At 42.6% G+C, this 21,706-nt stretch overlaps 1 protein-coding gene across 1 annotated transcript in view; it reads left to right on the top strand.

Annotated features, from left to right (window-relative positions):
* Positions 1 to 21,706, top strand: part of MAP3K19 (mitogen-activated protein kinase kinase kinase 19) — a 55,363-nt gene that overhangs the window by 15,888 nt on the left and 17,769 nt on the right. Inside the window, exons 6-8 of the mRNA XM_040972010.1 lie at positions 3,899 to 3,995; positions 14,374 to 14,452; positions 15,650 to 15,909. Coding sequence (XP_040827944.1) covers positions 3,899 to 3,995; positions 14,374 to 14,452; positions 15,650 to 15,909 — 436 coding nt within the window. The remainder of the gene's footprint in view (positions 1 to 3,898; positions 3,996 to 14,373; positions 14,453 to 15,649; positions 15,910 to 21,706) is intronic.

Below are 21,706 nucleotides of genomic sequence, written 5' to 3'. Positions count from 1 at the left end.
TATCCATCCCATCATAGGAGTCCATAAAAAGGGCATCTCCTGTGGCCCTTGTCATTGTTCTGCCCTGATGAATAATTCCACAAAAAGTCCTGTCCAACACAGCAAACAGTACTAGTAACAAGCGTCATTACCCATAGAAAACTGAACTGTAGCACAATACCCAAGGTACCTTACAAGTGGTACAGTGACTTCTCACAGAGAGAAACTTAGAGATATAATTATTTCTACCTTTTGAGTGTTCGTAAGAGTTAACTTACGGGCCAACCCTGTTGCATAGTAGGCTAAATTATTACTTGCAATGCAACCATCCTATTACAGTGTGCTGATCTGAATCCTGTCTGCTCTGCTTCCAACTGAACTCTCTGTTAATATACTGAGGAAAGCAGTGGAGAACAAAGTACTTGGGCTCCTTCCCCCATTTTGGAGACCTAGATGGAATTCCAGGTTCCTGCCTTAGGCCTGACCCAGCCCTTGCTGTTGTGTTCACTGGGAGAGTGAACCAACAAATGGCAGCCTAGGGTAGTATCCCCTTGCTCACTTACTCTTAGAGGACTAAGCTGCCACACACAGGGATTCTCCAAGGTCCACCTCCCTCTCCCCCTGTTTCTGCAGGCTTTCAGAGGTCAGAACCCTGGACAGAGGGAGTAACAGGAGGTGAAAAGAAACATCAATCAGGCCTTGACTTGGGAGTGATTGATGAATAGGGAGTGGGAGAGGTTCAGCTTGATTTTTTTGTTTGTTTGCTTCTATTCATTTTGTACTGCTATGTTTGAATCAAGGGTAGGAGTAGTGACCAAAAATAAAGTCTTTGAATGCTAAAAAGAGGGGGAGAGAGAGAATATGAATCTTGATTTAGGTATTAACTCAGCTTCTTATTAATGGATACTTGAGCAGATAATAGTTCAAATGCTTGGACCCCTGCCATCCCTATGAGAGACCCAGATCATATACCAGGTGGCTGCTGACATCGACCTGGCCCAGCCCTGGTTGTTGCAAACATGTAGAGATTGAGTTGGTGGATAAAAGCATGCTTTCTTTCTCTGTCAAGTAGATGAAAAGAAATAAAACAAAAAAACAGCTCACAAAGTGAGAAAATATATTTACAAAACATTTATTTGTAATGACTCTGGTAGATATTTATTGAAGGAAATAAATTTCATTTTAAGTTTCATTCAAATGATATTTGCTTAGTAAATTGCTCATGAATTTATGCTTCTCAAGTGAAAAATCCACAGTAAAAATTACATGTTGTAGCTATATTAGGGAAAAACAAAAGAAATATGATTTCTATGTTAACAGTGTTTGTTTTCTAGTTTGGAGTACAGCTGACTTTCTTCTCTTATTTTCTAAAAAATGCTCTCTTTTTTTTTTGCATGGAAAGATAAAATCCTTTTCTCTGAAATTGGATAGGAGAGAGAGGGAGTTACTCAGATGCTGGCAGTGTTTAAAATACAATGAAATTGACAATGGCCTAGGGACAGGGTGAACCTACATTTTGTTGCCAGCCAGGATGGTCTGAGATGTGATACCGAATCTCTGTAGGTAGGCTAAACCACTTTTAAAAATATAGAAATGGGGTCCGGTGCCGTGGCAATGTTTAAAGTCCTCGCCTTGCACGCCCAGGATCCCATATGGGCGCCGGTTCTAATCCCGGCAGCCCCGTTTCCCTTCCAGCTCCCTGCCTGTGGCCCGGGAAAGCAGCAGAGAACGGCCCAAAGCTTTGGGACCCTGCACCTGCATGGGAGACTCAGAAGAGGCTCCTGGCTTCGGACCGGTATCGCATCGACCGTTGTGTTCACTTGGGGAGTGAATTAACAGATGGAAGATCTTCCTCTCTTTCTCTCCTCTCTGTATATCCGCCTTTCCAATAAAAATAAAATAAATCTTTAAAAAATATATATAGAAATGAGCATTTGGTCTCACAAGCAAAATGCCAATTAAGACACCCGTGTACCATCCTGAAGTTCCTGACTCTTTCCACTTTCACACGGGAGGCTGTAGTGATCGCTCAAGTGACTCACATGGGAGACCAGGATTGAACTCCTGGCTTTGACTCCATATCAGCCCCGGTGTTTGGGAGTATTTGGGAAATGAACCAGTAGATGAAAACTTTATCTGCCCCTGAAATAAGTGAATAGAATTCTATTTTTATTTTTCAATGTATGGGGAGGGTTAGATTCAGTGGATTGAGCTATCCCTATCCCAGAGTATCTGAGATCGCATCTCTGCTTTTGATTCGACTTCCTGCTAATGCAGTTGGGAAGTGACAGATGCCGGCCCAGGTGTTTGGGTTCTTGCCACCTGTGTGGCCAACCTGAAACAGAGTTCTCAGCTCCTGGCGTTGGCCTGGTCCAGCCTGGGCTGTTGTGAGCATTTGGGGGAGTGAAGCAGAGGAAGGAAGATAACACTGCATCTCCCTCAGTCTCAGCCCATCTGTCACTGCCTTTCGAATGAACTAATCTCTTTTTTTTCAAAAAAAAAGTGTGGGTTGCCACATGAAAGTAATACATGGCAACTAAGTTACTGGTTAAATATCTAAAATATTCTAACAGCAATATTCATGGAAAGATTTTTAAAGATTTATTTTTCTATTGAAAAGTCAGATATACAAAGAGGAGAACAGAGGAAGATCTTCTGTCTGATGATTCACTCCCCAAGCGGCTGCAATGGCTGGAGCTGAAATGATCCAAAGCTGTGAGCCAGGAGCCTCTTGCAGGACTCCCATGCGGATACAGAGTCCCAAGGCTGCCCTCACTGCTTTCCCAGGCTCCAACCAGGGAGCTGGATGGGAAGCAAGGCTGCTGGGATTAGAACTGGCAGCCATATGGTATGGGATTCTGGCACATGCAAGGCATAGACTTTAGCCACTAGGCTACCACACAGGGCCCTCATGGAAAGTTTTAATTTTATTATTTCCAATGCTAATTCGAACCAACCTATGATAATGTAGATCTGTCCTCAAATCTCCTTTAAATTTAAGAATAAATGAACAAAAAATCAGACATTTTGTGACTGGCCACTTGTCTAAATTGTCAGAAAATGGGCATCTAAACTCAGGGTAAAGCCTTTTTATTTCACAGCCCCTCAAAGAGGTGTGTCCCCCAGCTTCTGAAAGCCAACAAGCCAGTTGTACCTGCTGGGTAGTGGTGGGATGCTTTATGAGCACTTGCATGTGCTTCCATTCCAAAAATGTAAGTGTACAAAACCACCAGCAACCACTTCTAGCAAAGGGAACTTTGAACAATGAAGAAGTCCACTAAGAAAGCTTTTTTTCTTCTTTAGGGAGTTTGGAAAAGTTTTTAGAAATCGAGTTGGCGTTCAGCCTTATTTGCCATCAGAGGGGATATTTTCAAGATGGTAAAAAGGCAGTTTGAGATGTTGCGTGCTGTGATTAGAACAGCAAACTATGCTAGGGAATGCTCTAATTGGCTTTGCTGCCTGCCTTCTGTGTGGGACTCTATCTGCAGCTCCCACAAGGGCACTGCTTTCCATCCACACTGTAGGCAAAGGATTCCCCGGGGGGGGGGGAGGAGGTGAGGAAGCGATAGCGTTCACTGTGACTATGGCCAAAGGATTTTTTCCAGTTTCCCACTCTGATGGAATTTGTGGCAGCTTAGCAGCCTGGATGCTGAAATGATGAAGTATGAAATATTGACTTTCTCTGTGTTTGTGTGATTTCAGCTTTGATCTTCATTTTTGATTATGCAATTAATCACATCCATGGCTGTTTGAGCCTGATGCTCCAGGGGGCAGATATTTTCCCATTGTTTTAGTTCTAAATACTTATCCTATTTAAAAGAAATCCACAGTGTGCAACTTCAGCTCTGAAAAATCAACAGTCACTCTGCCAACCCACTAGAACAGTGAAGAACTGAGTTTTTCTCTTATGCTTTTGCAGGGGTCTGACCTAGATGAAAACTGCAGTCATCCCATATCAGTTAGAGAAGAAGGAGACCGCCGTGGCGCTGTACATAGCAGACAACCCAGGACTGAAGGTATCTGGCTTTTGTCCTTGATGTGTATTCACAGAGAACATTAAAAATTTGAGTTTCCCTCCTAATTTCAGAAATACTTAATTCTGAACCTTGAAAACACAATGAGACACAAAGGGCTATTGAGACCACGGCTATGTGTAAATCTGAATAAGCCAGTCTAGACAACCTACATCCTGCCATTCCAGCAGCTGTGTGCTGTGTTCCCTTAGCCTAGCCCTCTCCTGCCTCCCCTCTCCCCAAACCTGTCTGTCCCTATCCCTCGGCTTCATATCATCCTTTCACTATTGCATTTGGGTCAGTCTTCTATCAGCTCCAAAGCTTTGTGCCCTCCAGAATCCCACATTTCTCCAACAGCTGTTGCCCTTGAGCTGTTGTTCCACTTCAGGGGAAGATAAAGCATCAGTGTCCCACATCTCAGTCTTTCATTCTATGAGGCCGGACATCTGCAATTTTCCACAGCACTCGTTTCAAATACAAGGATATTTCACAGCATTTGTGGGGGCTGGGGGTGGGAATGGCATTAGGAGGTAACTTTGAGGCAGATGTTTAGCCTAGCATTTAAGGTGCCCTTTAAGATACCTACATCCCTGGGTGAGGATGCCCACCACCAGCTTCTGATGTCTAGCTTCCTGTAATCATGGGTGCAGCAGATGCTAAACTGAGGAGCTGTGTCCCTGTCACCCACATGGAGACCTGGATTGAGTTTCTAGTGCCCAGCTTCATCCCAGCCCAGCCCTGGACGGTGCAGGTGTTTAAGGTATGAACCAGTGGATGGGAGCTCTACCTGTCTCTCGAATCGACACAACAAACCCTCATGGTTTATTTGAGTGCAAAAGGTGTTTGAAAGTCATGCATACAAGAGGTCTTCAGAAAGCTCACGAGAAATGAGTACGATGTACGGATTTCAACATTTTCTTGCACCCACATAAATTGATCTTTTATTCTGTTTTCCACAAACCTTCTGAAATCTCTTCGTATGTTCCCCAGTGATACCCATAAGTGCCCTTTTGCTTAGCTGCTGCAGACATAGTTACAGATTATTGCTTTGGAAAGCAGTAGCCAAGGATATTCCATCTGCTTGTCATCTCTGTCTATATTCCATAACTTGCTTGAGTGAAATGCTGATCCAAATGGCAACGGTTTCTCCTGGGCAGTTCTCTGGCCTCTTCTCACCCTCCAGGGAAGCTGCTCTTGTAGAGGATGCTTCTTCTCATGCCTTGGACCTCCTCAATGGCTGTCATTTCTTCCCTCCTGCTGCCATCCGCTGGTCCCTTGTACCCAGGCTGACAACTTCTACCTTCCTCAAACTCACTGAGAAGTTTTTCCCCCTAGATTAAGGGCAGAGAATGACCAAGTGAGAGTTAAGATGACGCGTTCCATGAAGTCTGTGATTAAAACAAATCATCATAGCCCCCTGATGACCCATCCTTGTAGTCTATCTGCCTTTCGTAATTATCAAGGCTGTGTTCTCAGAAGCTTGATGGTGTCCCAGGCATCTTCCAGGGTGCTGGATGTTTCATTTATTCTGTTTGACTTGTAGATGTCTTGTCATTTGTATGCTCTTCTTTTCAAGTTGATTTACTGTTGGGTTCAGTATGGGAACTCTATCACCTGAACGGTCTCTCTACTAAGCTCTTGCAGGTACAAGCTTTAATGCCTTGTGTTACAAATAGGAAAGAAAGTGATCTTTCTGATACTCCTTGTTTTCAAAATTGATGGTGTCTTTAGTGGAGTTGATTTGTTCTTTTCTGTCACAAAATTAAACAGAAATTTGCCCAGAGTATAGTGTGTTACAGTCATCTTAAATGCCTTCTTTGGTCTCAGGTGTTTAAATCCTGTTTACATGTTATTTTTAACATACCCAAAGTTAGTAATTCTTCAGGTTTCAAGTTTTCAATTTGGAGAATATTTCAGTAAAGCAGTACTTATCTTAAAGTTTCAATAAATGGTATACTGACTGTTCAGCTTGAGTTTTTATAGATTCCTATTCACAGGGCAGTGGGACATATTCGTGTTTTTTTTTAAAGATTTATTTTTATTATTTTTTTTTATTGGAAAGGCAGATATACAGGGAGGAAAGACAGAGAGGAAGATCTTCCATCCGATGATTCACTCCCCAAGTGAGCGCAACGGTCAATGCTATGCCGATCCGAAGCCAGGAGCCTCTTCTGGGTCTCCCACATGGGTGCAGGGTCCCAAAGCTTTGGGCCATCTTTGACTGCTTTCTCAGGCCACAGGCAGGGAGCTGGATGGGAAGCAGGGCTGCCGGGATTAGAACCGGCGCCCATATGGGATCCTGGGCATGCAAGGCAAGGACCTTAACCACTTGCGCCACCGCGCCGGGCCCTATATTCTTGTTTAAAGTCACACTTTATGGAGGCCTTTTGCGCACACTGGATGAATTTTCGTTCTGTGTCAATACACATATGTAATCAATATTTGTCTATTGTATGTTTCATTGAAAAGGGAACATCAGTGGTTAAATAAGATGTATATATATGTTATATATATATATATATATATATATATATATATATATATATATATAATCTGTAATGTTTATACCGCTCCTATAAATCTTAACATTCTTTCATGGAGATCTTCCATGTTCCTGCTACATGCATTTGCTGTATTATGGGTTTTGAAGATGTAATGTATAAAATAGAGTTTCTGGACCTCTCAAAAATATCCCTTATCTTTTCCCTTTGTACAAAAAAAATCTTTTGGCTGGCTTGGCGGCTTAATAGGCTAGTCTTCCATCTGCAAGTGCTAGCTTGTATCCCAGCTGCTCCATTTCCCATTCAGCTTCCTACTTATAGACTAGGAAGGCAGCAAAGGATGTTCCAAAGCCTTGGGACACTTCACCCATGTGGGACACCCTGAGTAAGGTTCTGGGTCCTGGCTTCAGATCAGATCAGCTCTAGCTGTTGTCGCCATTTGTGGCAATGAACCAGTAGATGGAAAGTCTTTCTGTCTTGGCCTCCCTCTGCAAATCTGGTCTGCCTTTCCATTAAAAAAAATTCATGGGTCATTATCCACCAGAAAAAGAGCTTTCTCTAAGTTAGCTTAGAATATAAATAATTTTAAAAAAAGAACAAAGCTATCAGAAAGTTTATGAGGGCCCAGTGCAATGGCTCACTGGCTCAATCCTCACCTTGCATGTACTAGGATCACATATAGGCACCAGTTCATGTCCAGGTTGCTCCACTTCCCATCCAGATCCCTGCTTATGGCCTGGGAAAGCAGTTAAGGACAGTCCAAAGCCTTGGGAACCTGCATGGGAGACCAAGAAGCTCCTGACTCCTGGCTTTGAATAGTTTTAGCTGTTGCATCCATTTGGAGAGTGAACCAGCAGCTGATGGAAGATGTTTCTCTCTGTCTGTCCTTCTCCATGTATATCTGATCTGCCTTTCCAATTATTAAAAAAGTTCATGAATCATTGAAAAGGCCACAGTGATGCAGACTGGGCAGCTCAGCGAGTTCACTTACCGACAGCTCCAGAGGCGGCCAAGTTTACCAGCAAGGTTCTGACTGGGGAGCCATCCTACCTAGGGGCCTCGTTCCATGCTTGATAGGCTTGCCTCGTATGACCAGCCCTTCCTCTGTGCATGAGCAGAGAGAGAGAAGCAGAGAATGACGTCTCCATTGTTTCTTACAAGGACGTTAGTGCCATGGAATCAGAGCCCCTTTCTTATGCTCAGAAGGAACCTTGCTTGCTTCCTGAAAGACCTACTTCCTTGGAAGCCTGGAGTGTGTGTCTTTGAATAGGGGGTGAGACACATAGACATTCAGTTCTTATCAGGAAGCTGTTAGGGTAGATCATCTGGAGCAAGTGCCATAATTACACCACAAACTGGCTGCCACTAACCCCAAACCATGCTGCCACTGCTTCTGCTATGCACTCAAATCCTGCTTCCCTCTACTGACACCCACATCAGCCCAAAAGGTGCCAGGGCCTAGTCTTGTGTGTGTGTGTGTGTGTGATCTCACACACCTGACATGCATTAGTCTCAGTAAGCTTTTTGAACTCTTAGCCAGACAGGAGGCTGGAAAATATAGTTTGTATTGTTCTTCTTTTTTCAAATTTATATATATGTTTAAGGGGCAGAAAGAGAGACAGAGAGGAATAGAAACCAGAAGAGATCCCATCTATTGGTTTACTCCCTAGATGGTGAGCCAGCATAGGGCTGGACCAGGCCAATGATAGGAGCTGGCAATTCAACCAGAGCCATAGGAGGCTGGAACCAAATTACCTGGGCCTTCCCAATTACCCCTACAGCCTTCCAAGCTTTGTATTAGCAGGAAGCTGGAGTGTAGGAACTGGAGGCCAGAATGGAACCCAGGTATTCTGATATGGAAGCAGGTGTCTTATTATAGTCCTGGCCATTTGGGTTCTTGTCCTGTGACCATGAAGAATGACAAACACCAGCAAAGAAGGGTGACCAAAACGGTGAATGTTTATTGATGCAAAGGAAAGTTTTCCTTTCCCACAGTGGGAAGAGAAAGTTGTCTAGGGACTGTCCACACTGGGCTATGGAAGTTCATGCCAGATTTTGTAAATGTGTCATTTAGTCACTGATGACCTTCTCATTGCTACAGCTGGAAGGGTCCAGCTGCAACTGTGTCCTGATTTGTTTTATTTCTCTATCTTGTTCTTGAGTAGTGAGACATTTTGTTCAAGGCACAGCCCTCTGCGTATCAGACTTGCATTTCTTAACTCTTGAGCCTTTTTGTGTCCCTGATTATTTACTTCACACTTGAGCTGTGATCCGTTTCTACCACCATTTGACGTCTCATCCACCAGACCAAATGTCCATTCCTATGTGATATTTTGCTTTGTTTTTGTTTATGTAAAGAATATTTCTATTTATTCCCTTTTGTGATTATGCTTTTAATTGACTTCATAATGAAAGGCTTGTTGGTTCCTCTCATTAAAGAGTTCAACAAGTAAGGAAAACAACCACAGTCCAGCAGGGAAGCCAGCAACACACTGCAGAGAATGGAACTCTGCCCAGCTTTTATGAGTTCAGCACCAGTGTGACACTGAAATCCAACAAAGACACAACACAATAAGCAAATACAGGCCATTATCCTTATGAACACCGATACAGAAATCTCGATAAAACAATAGCAAACTGAATCCAATGCAAATCAAAAAGATAATGCAGTGCAGTCAGATAGGGTTTATTCCAAGCATATAAGGATGGTTCAACATTTGCAAATAAATAAATGTCATATGGCACACTAAAAAAAAAAAAAACAGAACCAAAACCATAAAGTCATCTCAGTAGATGTGGAAAAAGCATTTGATGAGATTCAACATCATTCTGGATTTAAAAAGAAAAGTTCATCAAACTAAATTTAGAAAGGATATACTTCAAAATAATGAATACTATATATGACAAACCAACTGCCAATACAAAGCATTTCTATCACCACAGAACACCTCCCAATCACCCCCTTCCCTCTCCATCCATAGACAATGATGTATGTCTGCCCCTAAAGGTTCGTTTTCTTTCTCTTTCTTTCTTTGTTTCGTTCTCTCTTTCTTTCTTTTCCTGTTTCTCTTGTCCATCTTCCTTCCTTCCTTCCTTCTTCTTCCTCTTTTTTTTTTTCCAGAAGCCTGTATTGAGGGCCCAGTGTAATGGCATGATTGGTTACTCCCCCCCCCCCCCAAGCAACTGGGATCCTATATGGGCACTGGTTTGTATCCTGGCTGCTCCACTTCCCATCCAGCTCCCTTCTTGTGGCCTGAGAAAGCAATCCAGGACAGCCCAAAATCTTGGAACCCTGACCAAAGCCTTGGGACCCTGCACCTGGAGACCCTGAAGAGTCTCGTGGCTTTAGATCCGCTCAACTCAGCTCCAGCTGTTGCAGCAATATGGGAAGTGAACCAGTCAATAGAAGATCTTTCCTTCTTCTCTCTGTAAATCTGCCTTTCTAATAACAAATAAATAAACCTTGAAAGCAAAAAACGTCTTGTGTTGATAGTCACAATTTAGGGAGTTATCAAAACATGCAGGATATCAAAACATTTTGAATACTGATGCTCACAACCCAGTCAGAAAAGCACATTCCTTTTTTTTTAAAGCACATTACTTTAAAAAGAACAAGTAGATACCACATAATTCAAAATTCAAAATAAAAATATATTTAAAAAGAACAAGCAGAACAGATAAGAAAGTAACATTTTTCTGGAGAAAATAATTTTCTTCATTGAGTGAGTTCAACTGGGGCGGATTGAAAGTTTCCACTTAAATAATGGCTTCAACACAAACAACAAGTTAATGATCACTTGCTGACTTTTTTGAATGTCATTTTCACCTCTTTGGTGAAGAAAATATGTTTCTTGCTACAGGGAAATGTTGCTTTTAAATTTCTCTCTCAGATAATACTTTTTTATGAGGTTAATTTACACCTCCTTAGGTGATGAACGAGCCAGGATAAAGTGTGGGAAGGTTTTATTTTTGATTGTGACAATACACGATCTTTTCTGGCCCACTGGTTAAATTCAGAGATGCGGTTCACAGCTTTTTAGTCATGCACCTTATTCAACAGACAGAATAAAGTAACAAAAATGTATGTTGTTAGTTGATGTCATAGTCAGTGTATTCTGTGATTTCTTTTTCCACATAGAATCAAGACTGAGGTGGCAGGTATTAGTTATTTTTTAAAAAGATTTATTTATTTTTATTGGAAAGGCAGATTTATGGAGAGAAGGTGATAGAAAGATCTTCTATCCACTAGTTCACTCTGCAAGTGACTGCAATGGCCAGAGCTGAGCTGATCCAAAGCCAGTAGCTTCTTCTAGGTCTCTTACACAGGTGCAAGGTCCCAAGGCTTTGAGTCATTCTCTACTGCTTTCCCAGGCCACAAGCAGGAAGCTGGATGGGAAGTGGAGCAGCAGGGACATGAACCCATATGGGATCCTGGCAAGGCAAGCACTATTGCACTGGGTGCTATTAGGTCTTAATATTTTCTGAACAGGCAAATATTTCTTCTACCCACTTATTGTATCTTTCTTCCTTGCTTTAGAAAAAGATAACAATACGCAAATTTTTGATAAATGACATTTGCTTGAACATATTCTGAGTTCATTTATTCTCTCTAATTGTAGAAGTCTAGGGCCTGGTGTGATCTTGCAAGCGCAGGGATTACATATGGGCACCGGTTCTAATCCCAGCTGCTCTACTTCCTGTCTAGCTCCCTGCTTTTGGCTTGGGGAAGCAGTAGAGATGATCCAAAGCCTTGGGACTCTGTACCCATGTGAGAGACCTAGAATCTCTTAGCTCCTGGCTTCAGATTAGCTGAGCTCTAGCCATTGTGGCCATTTGGAGAGTGAACCAGCATATGGAAAATTTTTGTCTCTCCTCTCTGTAAATCAGATCTGCCTTTCCAATTAAAAGAAATAAATCTTTTTAAAAAGAAAAAAAGTCTAGGAATTCTTAGATATGTGCTCATGTGAATGTATTCTACTCATTTTTCTGGTTTCCATAGTAAAGTACAACCCCCTCCCAAATTCATGAAAATTTAAAAGAAGTTAATTTTGGTGCAGAGAAATTCCGAAATCCATGTTTGTGAGAATTCCCCCAAAATGTTCATAAAGAATAGGGATTTGGAAACATCTATACTTGCTTTTGAACTTTTTTCATATTTGTTTATTTATTTGAGGCATAACAACAAGAAGGAAAAAGGGAGAGGGTGAGAGAAAAAGAGAGAAATATTCCCTTCACTAATTCTTGTACCAAAAAGCCAGGCCAAAGCCAGGAGTCAGAAACTCCCTCTGGGGTCCCATATGGATGGCAGGGGCCTAAGGATTTGAGCCATCATCTCCTGCCTTCCCAGGTACATTAGCAGGCAATTGAATTAGAAGCAGAATAGTAGCTGGGATTGGAACTGACTCACCAAGCAATGGTTTTGCCCAGTACAATGCTGGCCCTGACTTTGAACTTTCTTGCACCAACAGAAACTTACTTTTTTAAAAAAAGTATGTATTTGAAAGATAGTTTTGGAGAGAGAGAGAGAGACAGAGAGACAGACACACAGAGACAGACACACAGAGAGAGTTCTAACCCTTGGTTTTTTTCCCAAATGGCACAACAGCCAGGACTGGGTTAGACCAAAGCCAGGAGCCACAAACTCCATCCACGTCTCTCACACAGTTGGAGAGTCTCATGTACTAGGTTATCATTTTCTGCTTTCCCAAATGTATTAGCAGGGAGCTGGGTTGGCAGTGAAGCAAATGGGAGTCAAACCCAGTGCTCAAATGGGATGTCAACATAGCAGGCAGTAGTTTACTTTGCTATGCCATAATGCCATAATGCCAGTTTCTAATTTTTTTGTCTGGCTGCATTTTTCCTTGGATGTTCTGAAGTACCTCATCCTAAGTGCATCCAGCCTTTGTGCCAGTACACCTGCTTTCACTGACAGTTATCAAGATTGTAGGCTGTGTTTTTCTCTAACACCGTGGTTGAGTTTTTACACTCAAGTACGACTGCAAAAAATGCTTGGAAAGACGTCTATTTTCCTTGCTAGCAGAATAGTGACCTTGAACATGTCATCCATACTTCTGCCCTTCAGTTCTTTGTCTATGAAATGAAGGGCTTGGGGAGTGATTCCTTCCATTCTTTCCAGCTGTTTAATTTCAGCCCTCTCATTTCACTCTAATAGGAATGGTGACAGAATCTTTGGAGTTAGACAACAATGAACCAGTCCAAGGAAACATCATTTTTAAAGGAGCATTCCTTGCTGTTGTATTAGAAAGGCACAACAAATTGTCCTGAGAAATATGAAGAAAGGGCAAGCTGGATGTATTTTCATAGCTCAAATTATACTGTTGAATGACAAAGTCAGTAAATACTATTCTCATTTGCTAGATTGTAAGTACAATCTATCCTCTTACAAATGCTTAATGTTTTTCAATGCACTGATCTCATTAAGTGGCACAGGTACCAAAAAAAATGGAATAATTAAAATGCTCTTGCTTTGATGGTTTCTGTGTATTTGACAGGATAGCTTAAGTCCTTTAAAAAGAATGGAAATTAATGGAACTAATGATGATGACAATAACTATTAAGTAATTTTCCCAAGGGCACCCAGGAAGTGGCAGAGGGGGCAATGTAAACCAGATCTTTCTGATTTATGTCCTATCCTTATCCTGCCCCTATACAGAGCTACCTCAAAAAAGTTCATGAAAAATGGAATCAAAGGATACATTTATTGTGGTGCAAACAATTTTTAAACCCATTTTTCTATGGTACACTTTTTGTAATTTGCAATTTCATGTAATTTTCCCCTGGCATTTACTCAGCAGACCCTATGAGAAACAGTACTGCAGCTTTGGATACATGCAGAGTGAGTAAATGTGACACATCAAAGGACAAGAATGGGTCCTGGGACAAGCATCACGTTCTCCTAGAAGGATGTGCTGTGCTCCCACTGCACCACTTGCATCCCCCGTCTCAGTGCTCACCTTGCTGCATTCTTGGCTTGTTTGTTTCTCCTAGTCATTTATGCCTTCAGCACCAAGTTCTGGACTTGGCATATATTTCACTAAAGTTTGATGATCAGGAAAAACTGAAGGAATGAGTCTTACATTACAGGCAACTTTTAGACTGACTCATGTTCATTTTCTTGCATCAGTTTGTTTTACATGCTAAATTTAAGAAAACATCAATTCTACGAGTTGGAACTTTATATTTTACAGGCTGTAAAGGAAATGATGACATGCAGCCTGGCAAGAGATGAGCAAAATTATAAATATAAGCAAGTTCCTTTAGGGTTACATCAGTTATCCTATTTACTCATCACGCCAGTTCTGGGAGGCAGATGTCACCACTCACTGTATATAGAAAGAGGCCTTGTTGGGGCCAGTGTAGTGTTTTTTGTTTTTTCTTTTTTCTTTTAAGATTTATTTATTTATTGGAAAGTCAGATATACAGAGAGGAGGAGAGACAGAGAGAAAGATCTTCCGCCCAATGATTCACTCCCCAAGTGAGTGCAACGGCCGATGCTATGCCGATCTGAAGCCAGGATCCAGGAACTTCCTCTGGGTCTCCCACATGGGTGCAGGGTCTCAAAGCCTTGGGCGTCCTCGACTGCTTTCCCAGGCCACAAGCAAGGAGCTGGATGGGAGAAGTGGAGCTGCTGGGACTGGAACCGGCGCCCATATGGGATCCTGGTGCGTTCAAGGCGAGGAGTTTAGCTGCTAGGCCATGCCGCCGGGCCCGGGGCCAGTGTCGTGTTATGGCAAGCTAATCCACCGTCTGCATGTGCCAGCTTCCCATATGGACACCAGTTAGTGTCTTTGGGAACTTCTGCACACCACTAGGATCTACCACTTCTTTCTTTCTCCTGTTACTGTTATGTTTTTCTACAGGTATTGAGATACTTGTGACTTTTCCAAGAAATGCCAATCATTCCCAAGACATGAGCCCAGAAGATTTCAAAGCAAACAGGTAAGGAGTATTCTTTGAATCACTAGATTGGCCTTTAACCATGAAGGGATGATATGGTGACCTACAATTTTAGTAATTCAATCTGAACTCTAAAATAAGGCTCACAATAGATATTTTGTGAAAGGGGCAAGATACGAAATATGCACTTATATTGTTGATCATATGCCCTCTGTTGCAATGATGCCACTCTGTAATTATCACCTAAAGGCAGCCATAGAAAATCTGTAAACAATATTGGATTACAGTTGGCTGTGATCCAACTCAAGTTTCAAAAATAAGCCAGAAGAGAGCTTTGGCCCATGGGCATAGTTTGTTGATCCTATTCTAACGATGTTATCCAAAATGTGGGTCCCTGCTCCTGTTGTCAGTTCATGGAGACACGTCAGTACAGAACATGAAGAGAAGCATCTAAAAGGTTATATGGGAGAGAGGTGTAGGGATTTGGCATGACAGCAAAGATACCCCTTGAGATGCTTGCATCCTATACATGTGAGTTCAAGTCCCAGCTCCTCTCTGAAGTCTGAATTCCTCCTGGTAGGCACCCTCTGAGGTGGCAAGTGATGGCACAAGTAGTTAGTTCTCTGCTTCTCATGTGAAAGACCTGGGTTGAGTTCCAGAAACTTTGGCCTGGTCCAGCCCCAGAGATTTAATGAGTCAGCAAAAGGGAGCTTTCTCTATCTTTGTTTTTCTAATAAAATAAATATTATTAAAGTGCTGGACAACATCACTGCATATTCAATGGTAAATAATGAAAAAATTGGGGCTTATATTCTGCAGGGTTTTTCCCTGTCATTTTTATATGAATCTACTTTTATCAAATCATACAAAAGTGTCAGTCCACAAGGGACTGGAACATTTAAAAATTGGTCCTTCAAAGGTAGCTTGAGCAATACCGGATTAATCAATGGCTTTGGAAATAAAATATGATACCCTGCCAATTCCTTGGCTCTGGGAAATGGGACTGGAAAAACCAAAGAGGGCTGACTCGTAACTGAGGTGGCAGATTGTACTGGGCATGGAAGGAGGAGGTTGGGATGGAGTCAGCGTGGAGAAGGCTTGTCCTTTGAGAGCACAGCCACTGCAGTTCTTCAGACTTTTTTTGTGATGTTGGGAAACTGGAGAGCCGGAAGACGTGACCAATGAGTGTCCATCTGATATGACCAATGAGTCCTGTCTTCTCCTCCCCCACTTCTTTAGTCAGGGAGCCTTGGGGCACCCGGAGCTGGCAGGAACACCATGTGGTTCTCTTCCAAGTAAAATGAACGCAGTGAATCTCAGGACAGACTTGCAGACCACGCCACCTCTGCTTCTCAAGAAAGAGGAGAGCTCCAAGGAGCTCTGTCATGTCAAGTTGGGCTTTTTGCTGCCAAGCCCTTGCCTGGGACCCACCATCTCTAAGTCTGTAACCCGAGAAGTCGATCCTTGTTTTCTGAAGTGGCCACAAAGAAAATCTGAAGGTAAGTGGGGGCATTTATTCCTACAGCAATTTCCTGATTCTTTGCATCAGACAGCCTTTATTTGTTGTGGTAGGCACCATTGGTATGAATGCTGCAGACTCAGTGGTAAACAAGACAATAGTTATCCCAATCCTTATGGGAGTTACATTCCTGGAGTGTGGAAGGCAGACAATGAACTATTAAACAAGTACTACACAGTGCATCAGACAGTGAGAAATGCCATGGAGATGAACAGATGGGGCTTGGGAATGAGGCAGTGTCTTCATCCATTTGGTCCACTACACACAGAATACCACAGAGTCTAAGTACCTTCTGAACAGCCCAAGTCTCTATCTCACAGCTCTAGAGGCTATAAAGCCCGAGAGCCAAGTATTAGCAAACTTGGCACCTGTGAAGGCCAGTAGCCAAGTTCGCAGATGGCTGTTTCTCACTGTGTCCTCACAGCATGAAGTTCCTTGGTCCCATTTCATAGGGGCACTCATCCCTCTCAGGAAGGCTCCCCATTCCTGACCTCATCATCCCCTCAAGGCTCTCCTCTTAATAAGATTTCAGAAGAATTGCGGGGGAAACACAGACACTCAGATCACAGCAGGTTCGCTGAGATTTTAAGTAGGGTGAATGAGATAAGTGTTTGGCCTAGAGGTTAAGATGCTGGGTGGGATCCCTGCATCTCATGTCACACTTCCTGGATTTAGTGCCTTAGTTTGAATCCTGGCTGCAGCTACCAGAACACTGCAGACTCTAGGAACAAGCAGGTGATGGCTCAGACAGTAGGGCCTCTGTCTCCCCCTCTGCCATACATGGGACACCTGGGTTGAGTTCCTGCCTCTTGCCTCTGGCCAGACTTAGCTCAAGCTGTTATAGTCATTTGAGGAATGAATCAGCAGATCGAAAAACTTTCTGTCTCTCTCATTAAATAGAATGAATGAAACAGCATCATTGAGAATGTAACCTGTGCTCATACCTGAAGAAAAGGTGAAAAAAGCCACATGCATATTTCGGAGGAGACTGTTCTAGAGAGCAAAAAGTCAGCATGGGCCCCAGCGCCAAGGCTCAGTGGCTAAATCCTTGCCTTGCTTGCGCTAGGATCCCATATGGGTGCTGGTTTGTGTCCCAGCCACTCCACTTCCCATCCAGCTCCCTGCTTGTGACCTGGGAAAGCAGTAGAAGATGGCCTAAAGCCTTGGGACCCTGCACCCGCTTGGGAGACCTGGAAGAATCTCCTGGCTCCTGGCTTCAGATCAGCTTAGCTCCAATTATTGTGGCCACTTGGAGAGTGAACTGGTGAACAGATTTTTCTGTCTCTCCTTTCTGTAAATCTGTATTTCCAATAAATATAAAATTAACCTTTTTTTAAAAGAGAGAGAGAAAGAAAGTATAGGAAAGCAGAGTGAGCAGTGCAAGAATGAGGAAAGGAGATTCAAATTGTAATGGATTGGGCACAGATTAGAAAGCACCATGCCATGTGTCAAAAGGATTCGTGGGGATATGGACAAACTTCAGGGTATGGTCTACAATGCAAGCTTTTTAAATAAGTACAGAACTAAAAATCGTGTCTTCAGATTTCATCTCTCCTGAATTACCTGCAGTCTGAGTCCAGAACCTGGTTTAGATTGTATGTCAGTATTTCTTTTTCCATCTTCCTCATTGCAGCTAAATAGTATTACGTTGTGTCATTATATCACCGCTTGCTCATTCAGTCTTTCTCTTGATGACTGCTTCTACTTTTTAACTGTTGTAGGTAAAATTAGTATGATCATTCCTTTTCTTTTTTGTAAATATTTCTTTTACTTGTTCGAAAGGCAAAGCGACAGAGAGGTAAGAGAGAAAACTTTTCCTGCGCTGGTTCATTCCCCAGAGGGTCGTATTGGTTAGTGCTGTGCCAGGTGAAAACCAGGAACCTCCATCTGGGTTTTCCATGTGGGTAGCAGGAGCCCAAGTACCCTGACTATTTCAGTGGCTGTTTTCCCAGGCACATTAGCAGGGAGCTGGCTAGGAGTGGAGCAGCTGGGACTTAACATAACTATCACTCTGATATAGGAAGCCGTCTTCCCAGACAGTGGCTTATGATCATTCCTGTATAACGTTTTTTGCAAAGATCTTTCTTGTGGACAACTTGTGTTTCTGAAGATAAAATTGTTGGGTGATAGTGTGGGTGAAATGTGCCATGTTTAAGAAGTAGCCAGAATTTTCCCAAGTAATTTTACCACTTAAAAAACTTCACTTTTTTCATATTCTCTTGAATGTTTCATATTGCCAGTCTTTGAATTTTAGCCCTACTATAGGTGTGCAAGGGTGTATCATTGTTATCTATTCATTTGTTTTTACTAAATGCAGTTTTTGTTTCAACTATTGCATTTTATTTCTAAAAGTTCCACTTGTCTCTTTTCCTGATATTCTTTGTTCAGTATTGAGAATATCATTTTTATGATTCTTTTATTTCTGCACACATGTGAAACACTGATCTTTTTATATTCTGTATTTGATCATTGCTTAATCGGACATTTCTGGGGTCCAAATGTGTTGTTTCTGGTTTCTACTGACTTGTACTTCTGTTGATCCTTTTCTTTGAAGGTTTGAAAATCTTTATTGTGAGTTCATCTTTGACTGATGTTTATCTGTTGAAATTTTAGTGGCCTCTGTTAAGGACTTGAGTTTGCTTCTGTTAGGTTCCAGGGTCGCTACTGACTTGAGTCCACCTTAGCCTTATTCCCGGATCCCTGAATTAATGTGCGAGTGGAAGAACCCACTTCCAGCTTCATGGAGGCCAAAACTTATTTAGCAGATAATGGCACTGATGCCTGCATTTCCCTTAAGGATAAGGTTGCCTTTGGAATTTGCTTACCACTCTGCTAAACCAATCGGCCGAAACCAACAGATGTAAACCTATAATCCAGTAAGTTGCATTTATTGGCTTATTGCAAATAAAGAACTTGCATTCCAGAGGAACCATGGTGAATCCCATCAAATAAAAGAAAAAATGGAATAATTATTATTATAAGCTTTTTGGAGAAGGGTACAATTTAAGTGACGTTTTAAAAAATGATTTATTTAGCAGTCTGGCAATGGAAAGCTATGTACTCTTTCCCTCCCCTCCCCACCACCGTGAATCTCTCTCTCAACCACATTCCCCTCTGACCCCTTCCACCCCTACCAGTGGCCCACATGGATCTGCAATTCTCATCTCCTCACATCTGTACATTGCAAGATTAAACAAACAGGGGGAAATGATGTATTTGAGACACAGAGATAGAAAAATAGAGACCTCCCACCTGTCAGTTTACTCCGCAAATGCCCACAGTGAATGTTGACTAGGGCAGTAGCCAGAACCTGGGAACTGAAGTCAGTTCTCCTACTTGGGTATCAGGAACCCAGCCACTTAAGCCATCATTGGCTACCTCCTAGCATCTATCTAAGAAAGAAGCTGCAGTCATTAGCTGCGCCCAGGAAACTGAACCCAGGCACTCTAATGTAGGACATGGGCTTCTTAATTGCAAGGCTGAATGCCCATGCTCACATGAAATTTGAACACAACAGTGCTTTAAAATGTTTAAGCATGGTAAAATGTACATATATCAAATTTACCATTTTATTCATTTTTAAGTTTGTCATTCCATGACACTAAGTTCATAACAGCATTGTGCAACCATCACCACTCTCTTCAACTTAAACCTTGCCTAGGAAACAGTAATTCCCTATTGTCACTGCCCCCCCCAGAACTTTGGCAACCCCAGTTCTATTGTCGCTCTCAGAATGGATTTGCCTATTCTAGATCTTTCATATAAATGGAATCGTGTAGGATGTCTCTTCTTATATCTAGTTTATTTCTCATAACATGTTGTTGAAGCATAATAGACTTAATAGGTATAAAAGGGGTGAGAATCAGGTGTGAACTCTGAAGTGGACCCAAGGCTTTTTTTTAAAACTTTATTTATTTACTTAAAATTTTTTATTTGAAAGGGAGAGAAGATGGAAGAAAGGGAGAGATCTATTACACGCTGGTTTGATGCCCAAATGCCCACAACAGCAGGAGTTGGGACAGGCTGAAAACAGGAGCCCAGCAACCAATCTGGTTTCCCATATAAGTAATAAAGACCAAGGCACTTGAGCCACCAGTTTCTGTCTCCTGGAATCTATATGAGTAGAAAACTGGATTTGGAAGTGGTATTAGCACTCAAATCCAGGAATTCTAACATGGGATGCAATGTGCCAGGGGTATCTTAACTGCAGAACTAAATGTCCAAGGTCTTGTTCCTCAAATATCTACAAAGTTGGTCTTGTGAAGGGAAGACATTCGGTTCATTTTTTTTTTTAAGATTTATTTATTTTTATTTGGAAAGTCAGAGATACAGAGAAGAGGAGAGACAGAGAGGAAGATCTTCCATCCAATGGATTCACTCCCCAAGTGAGCACAACGGCTGATGCTATGCCGATCCAAACCCAAGAGCCAGGAATTTCTTCCGGGTCTCCCACACAGGTGCAGGGTCCCAAAGCTTTGGGCCATCCTTGACTGCTTTTCCAGGCCACAAGCAAGGAGCTGGATGGGAAGTGGAGTTGCCGGGATTAGAACCGGCGCCCATATGGGATCCTGGTGTGTTCAAGGCGAGGACTTCAGCTGCTAGGCCACGCCATTGGGCCCCATTTGGTTCATTTGTAAAGGTGTTCAGCTGTGAGTAAAAGATTACTATCAGGGGTTGGCGCAGTGGCTTAACAGGCTAATCCTCAACCCTGTGGCACTGGCATTTCATAAGGGCACTGGCTTGCTTCCTGGCTGCTCTGTTTGTTAACCATCTCTCTATTGATGACTTGGGAAATTAGCATGGGATGAGTCAAGTCCTTGGGCCCTTGCACCCATATGGGAGGCCCAGAGGAAGCTCTTGGCTCCCAGCTAGGTCAGGGTGAAGCTGGAAGCTAAGAACTCAATCCAGATCTTCCATGTTGTTGGGAAGACACCCAACTGTTTCCATCAATACTTACTGTTTCCCAGGGTGCCCATTAGCAGGAGCCTGGAATGGGGTGGTGGAGCTGGGACTCAAACCTGGATGCTGTGATATGGGATACAGAGACACCAAACAGATTCTTAAATGCTAGGCCAAACACCTTCTGCACTCTGTGATATTTTAAAAGGCTTTTGACCCATGCTGTTAACTACCAGAGAGATCCTTCCTCTATATTCCTGCTGGAAATCTTTCAGAGTACTCTTCATCCTGCATCTTTTCTAACCAACACTTGAAAGTTTTTCCACTTGCCACTTGCTGTTGTATGCCTCAACTGCCATAATGGGTAGGGCTGTGAAGTCAGGGGTCAGGAGCTTCACCATGTCTCCCAAACAAGTGCAAGGAACTCAGCACTTGGGCTGTCTTCCACTGCTTACTCAGGGACATTAGCAGGGAGCTGGATTGGAAATGGAGCAGCTAGCACTTGAACTAGTATTCATATGGGATGCTGACATCGTGACAGAACACCAGCCACTTCATTCCCCTTTTCAGAATTTATGACCCATGTAATTCAGACAGCTGTTTAGAGGTAATTAAACATGAATGTTTTCATATTTCTGTACAGTCCAAGCTTTCCAAACAAAAGTACTAAGAACTGAGGGTGAAAGAGCTGGCTGGTCAACACGTAGTTGGAGGTCATGGACTTGGCAACCAGAGGCTGAACTCCCCAGCGGTTGTTTGCTTTCATCCTGAGCTAACAAAACCTAGAAACAGCTTTGGAAATCCTCAAGACATCTGCTGACATCATAGTTGAGATCTTCATTTTTTTATGCGAAAGATTGGCCCAGCCACCCTCTGTA

The sequence above is a fragment of the Ochotona curzoniae genome, unplaced genomic scaffold, assembly GCF_017591425.1.
Source record: "Ochotona curzoniae isolate NIBS_2020 unplaced genomic scaffold, NIBS_Ocur_1.0 contig_2210, whole genome shotgun sequence".
NCBI lineage: Eukaryota > Metazoa > Chordata > Mammalia > Lagomorpha > Ochotonidae > Ochotona > Ochotona curzoniae.
Note: the sequence above shows the minus strand (reverse complement) of the source record. Positions and strands in the feature narration are given on the sequence as shown.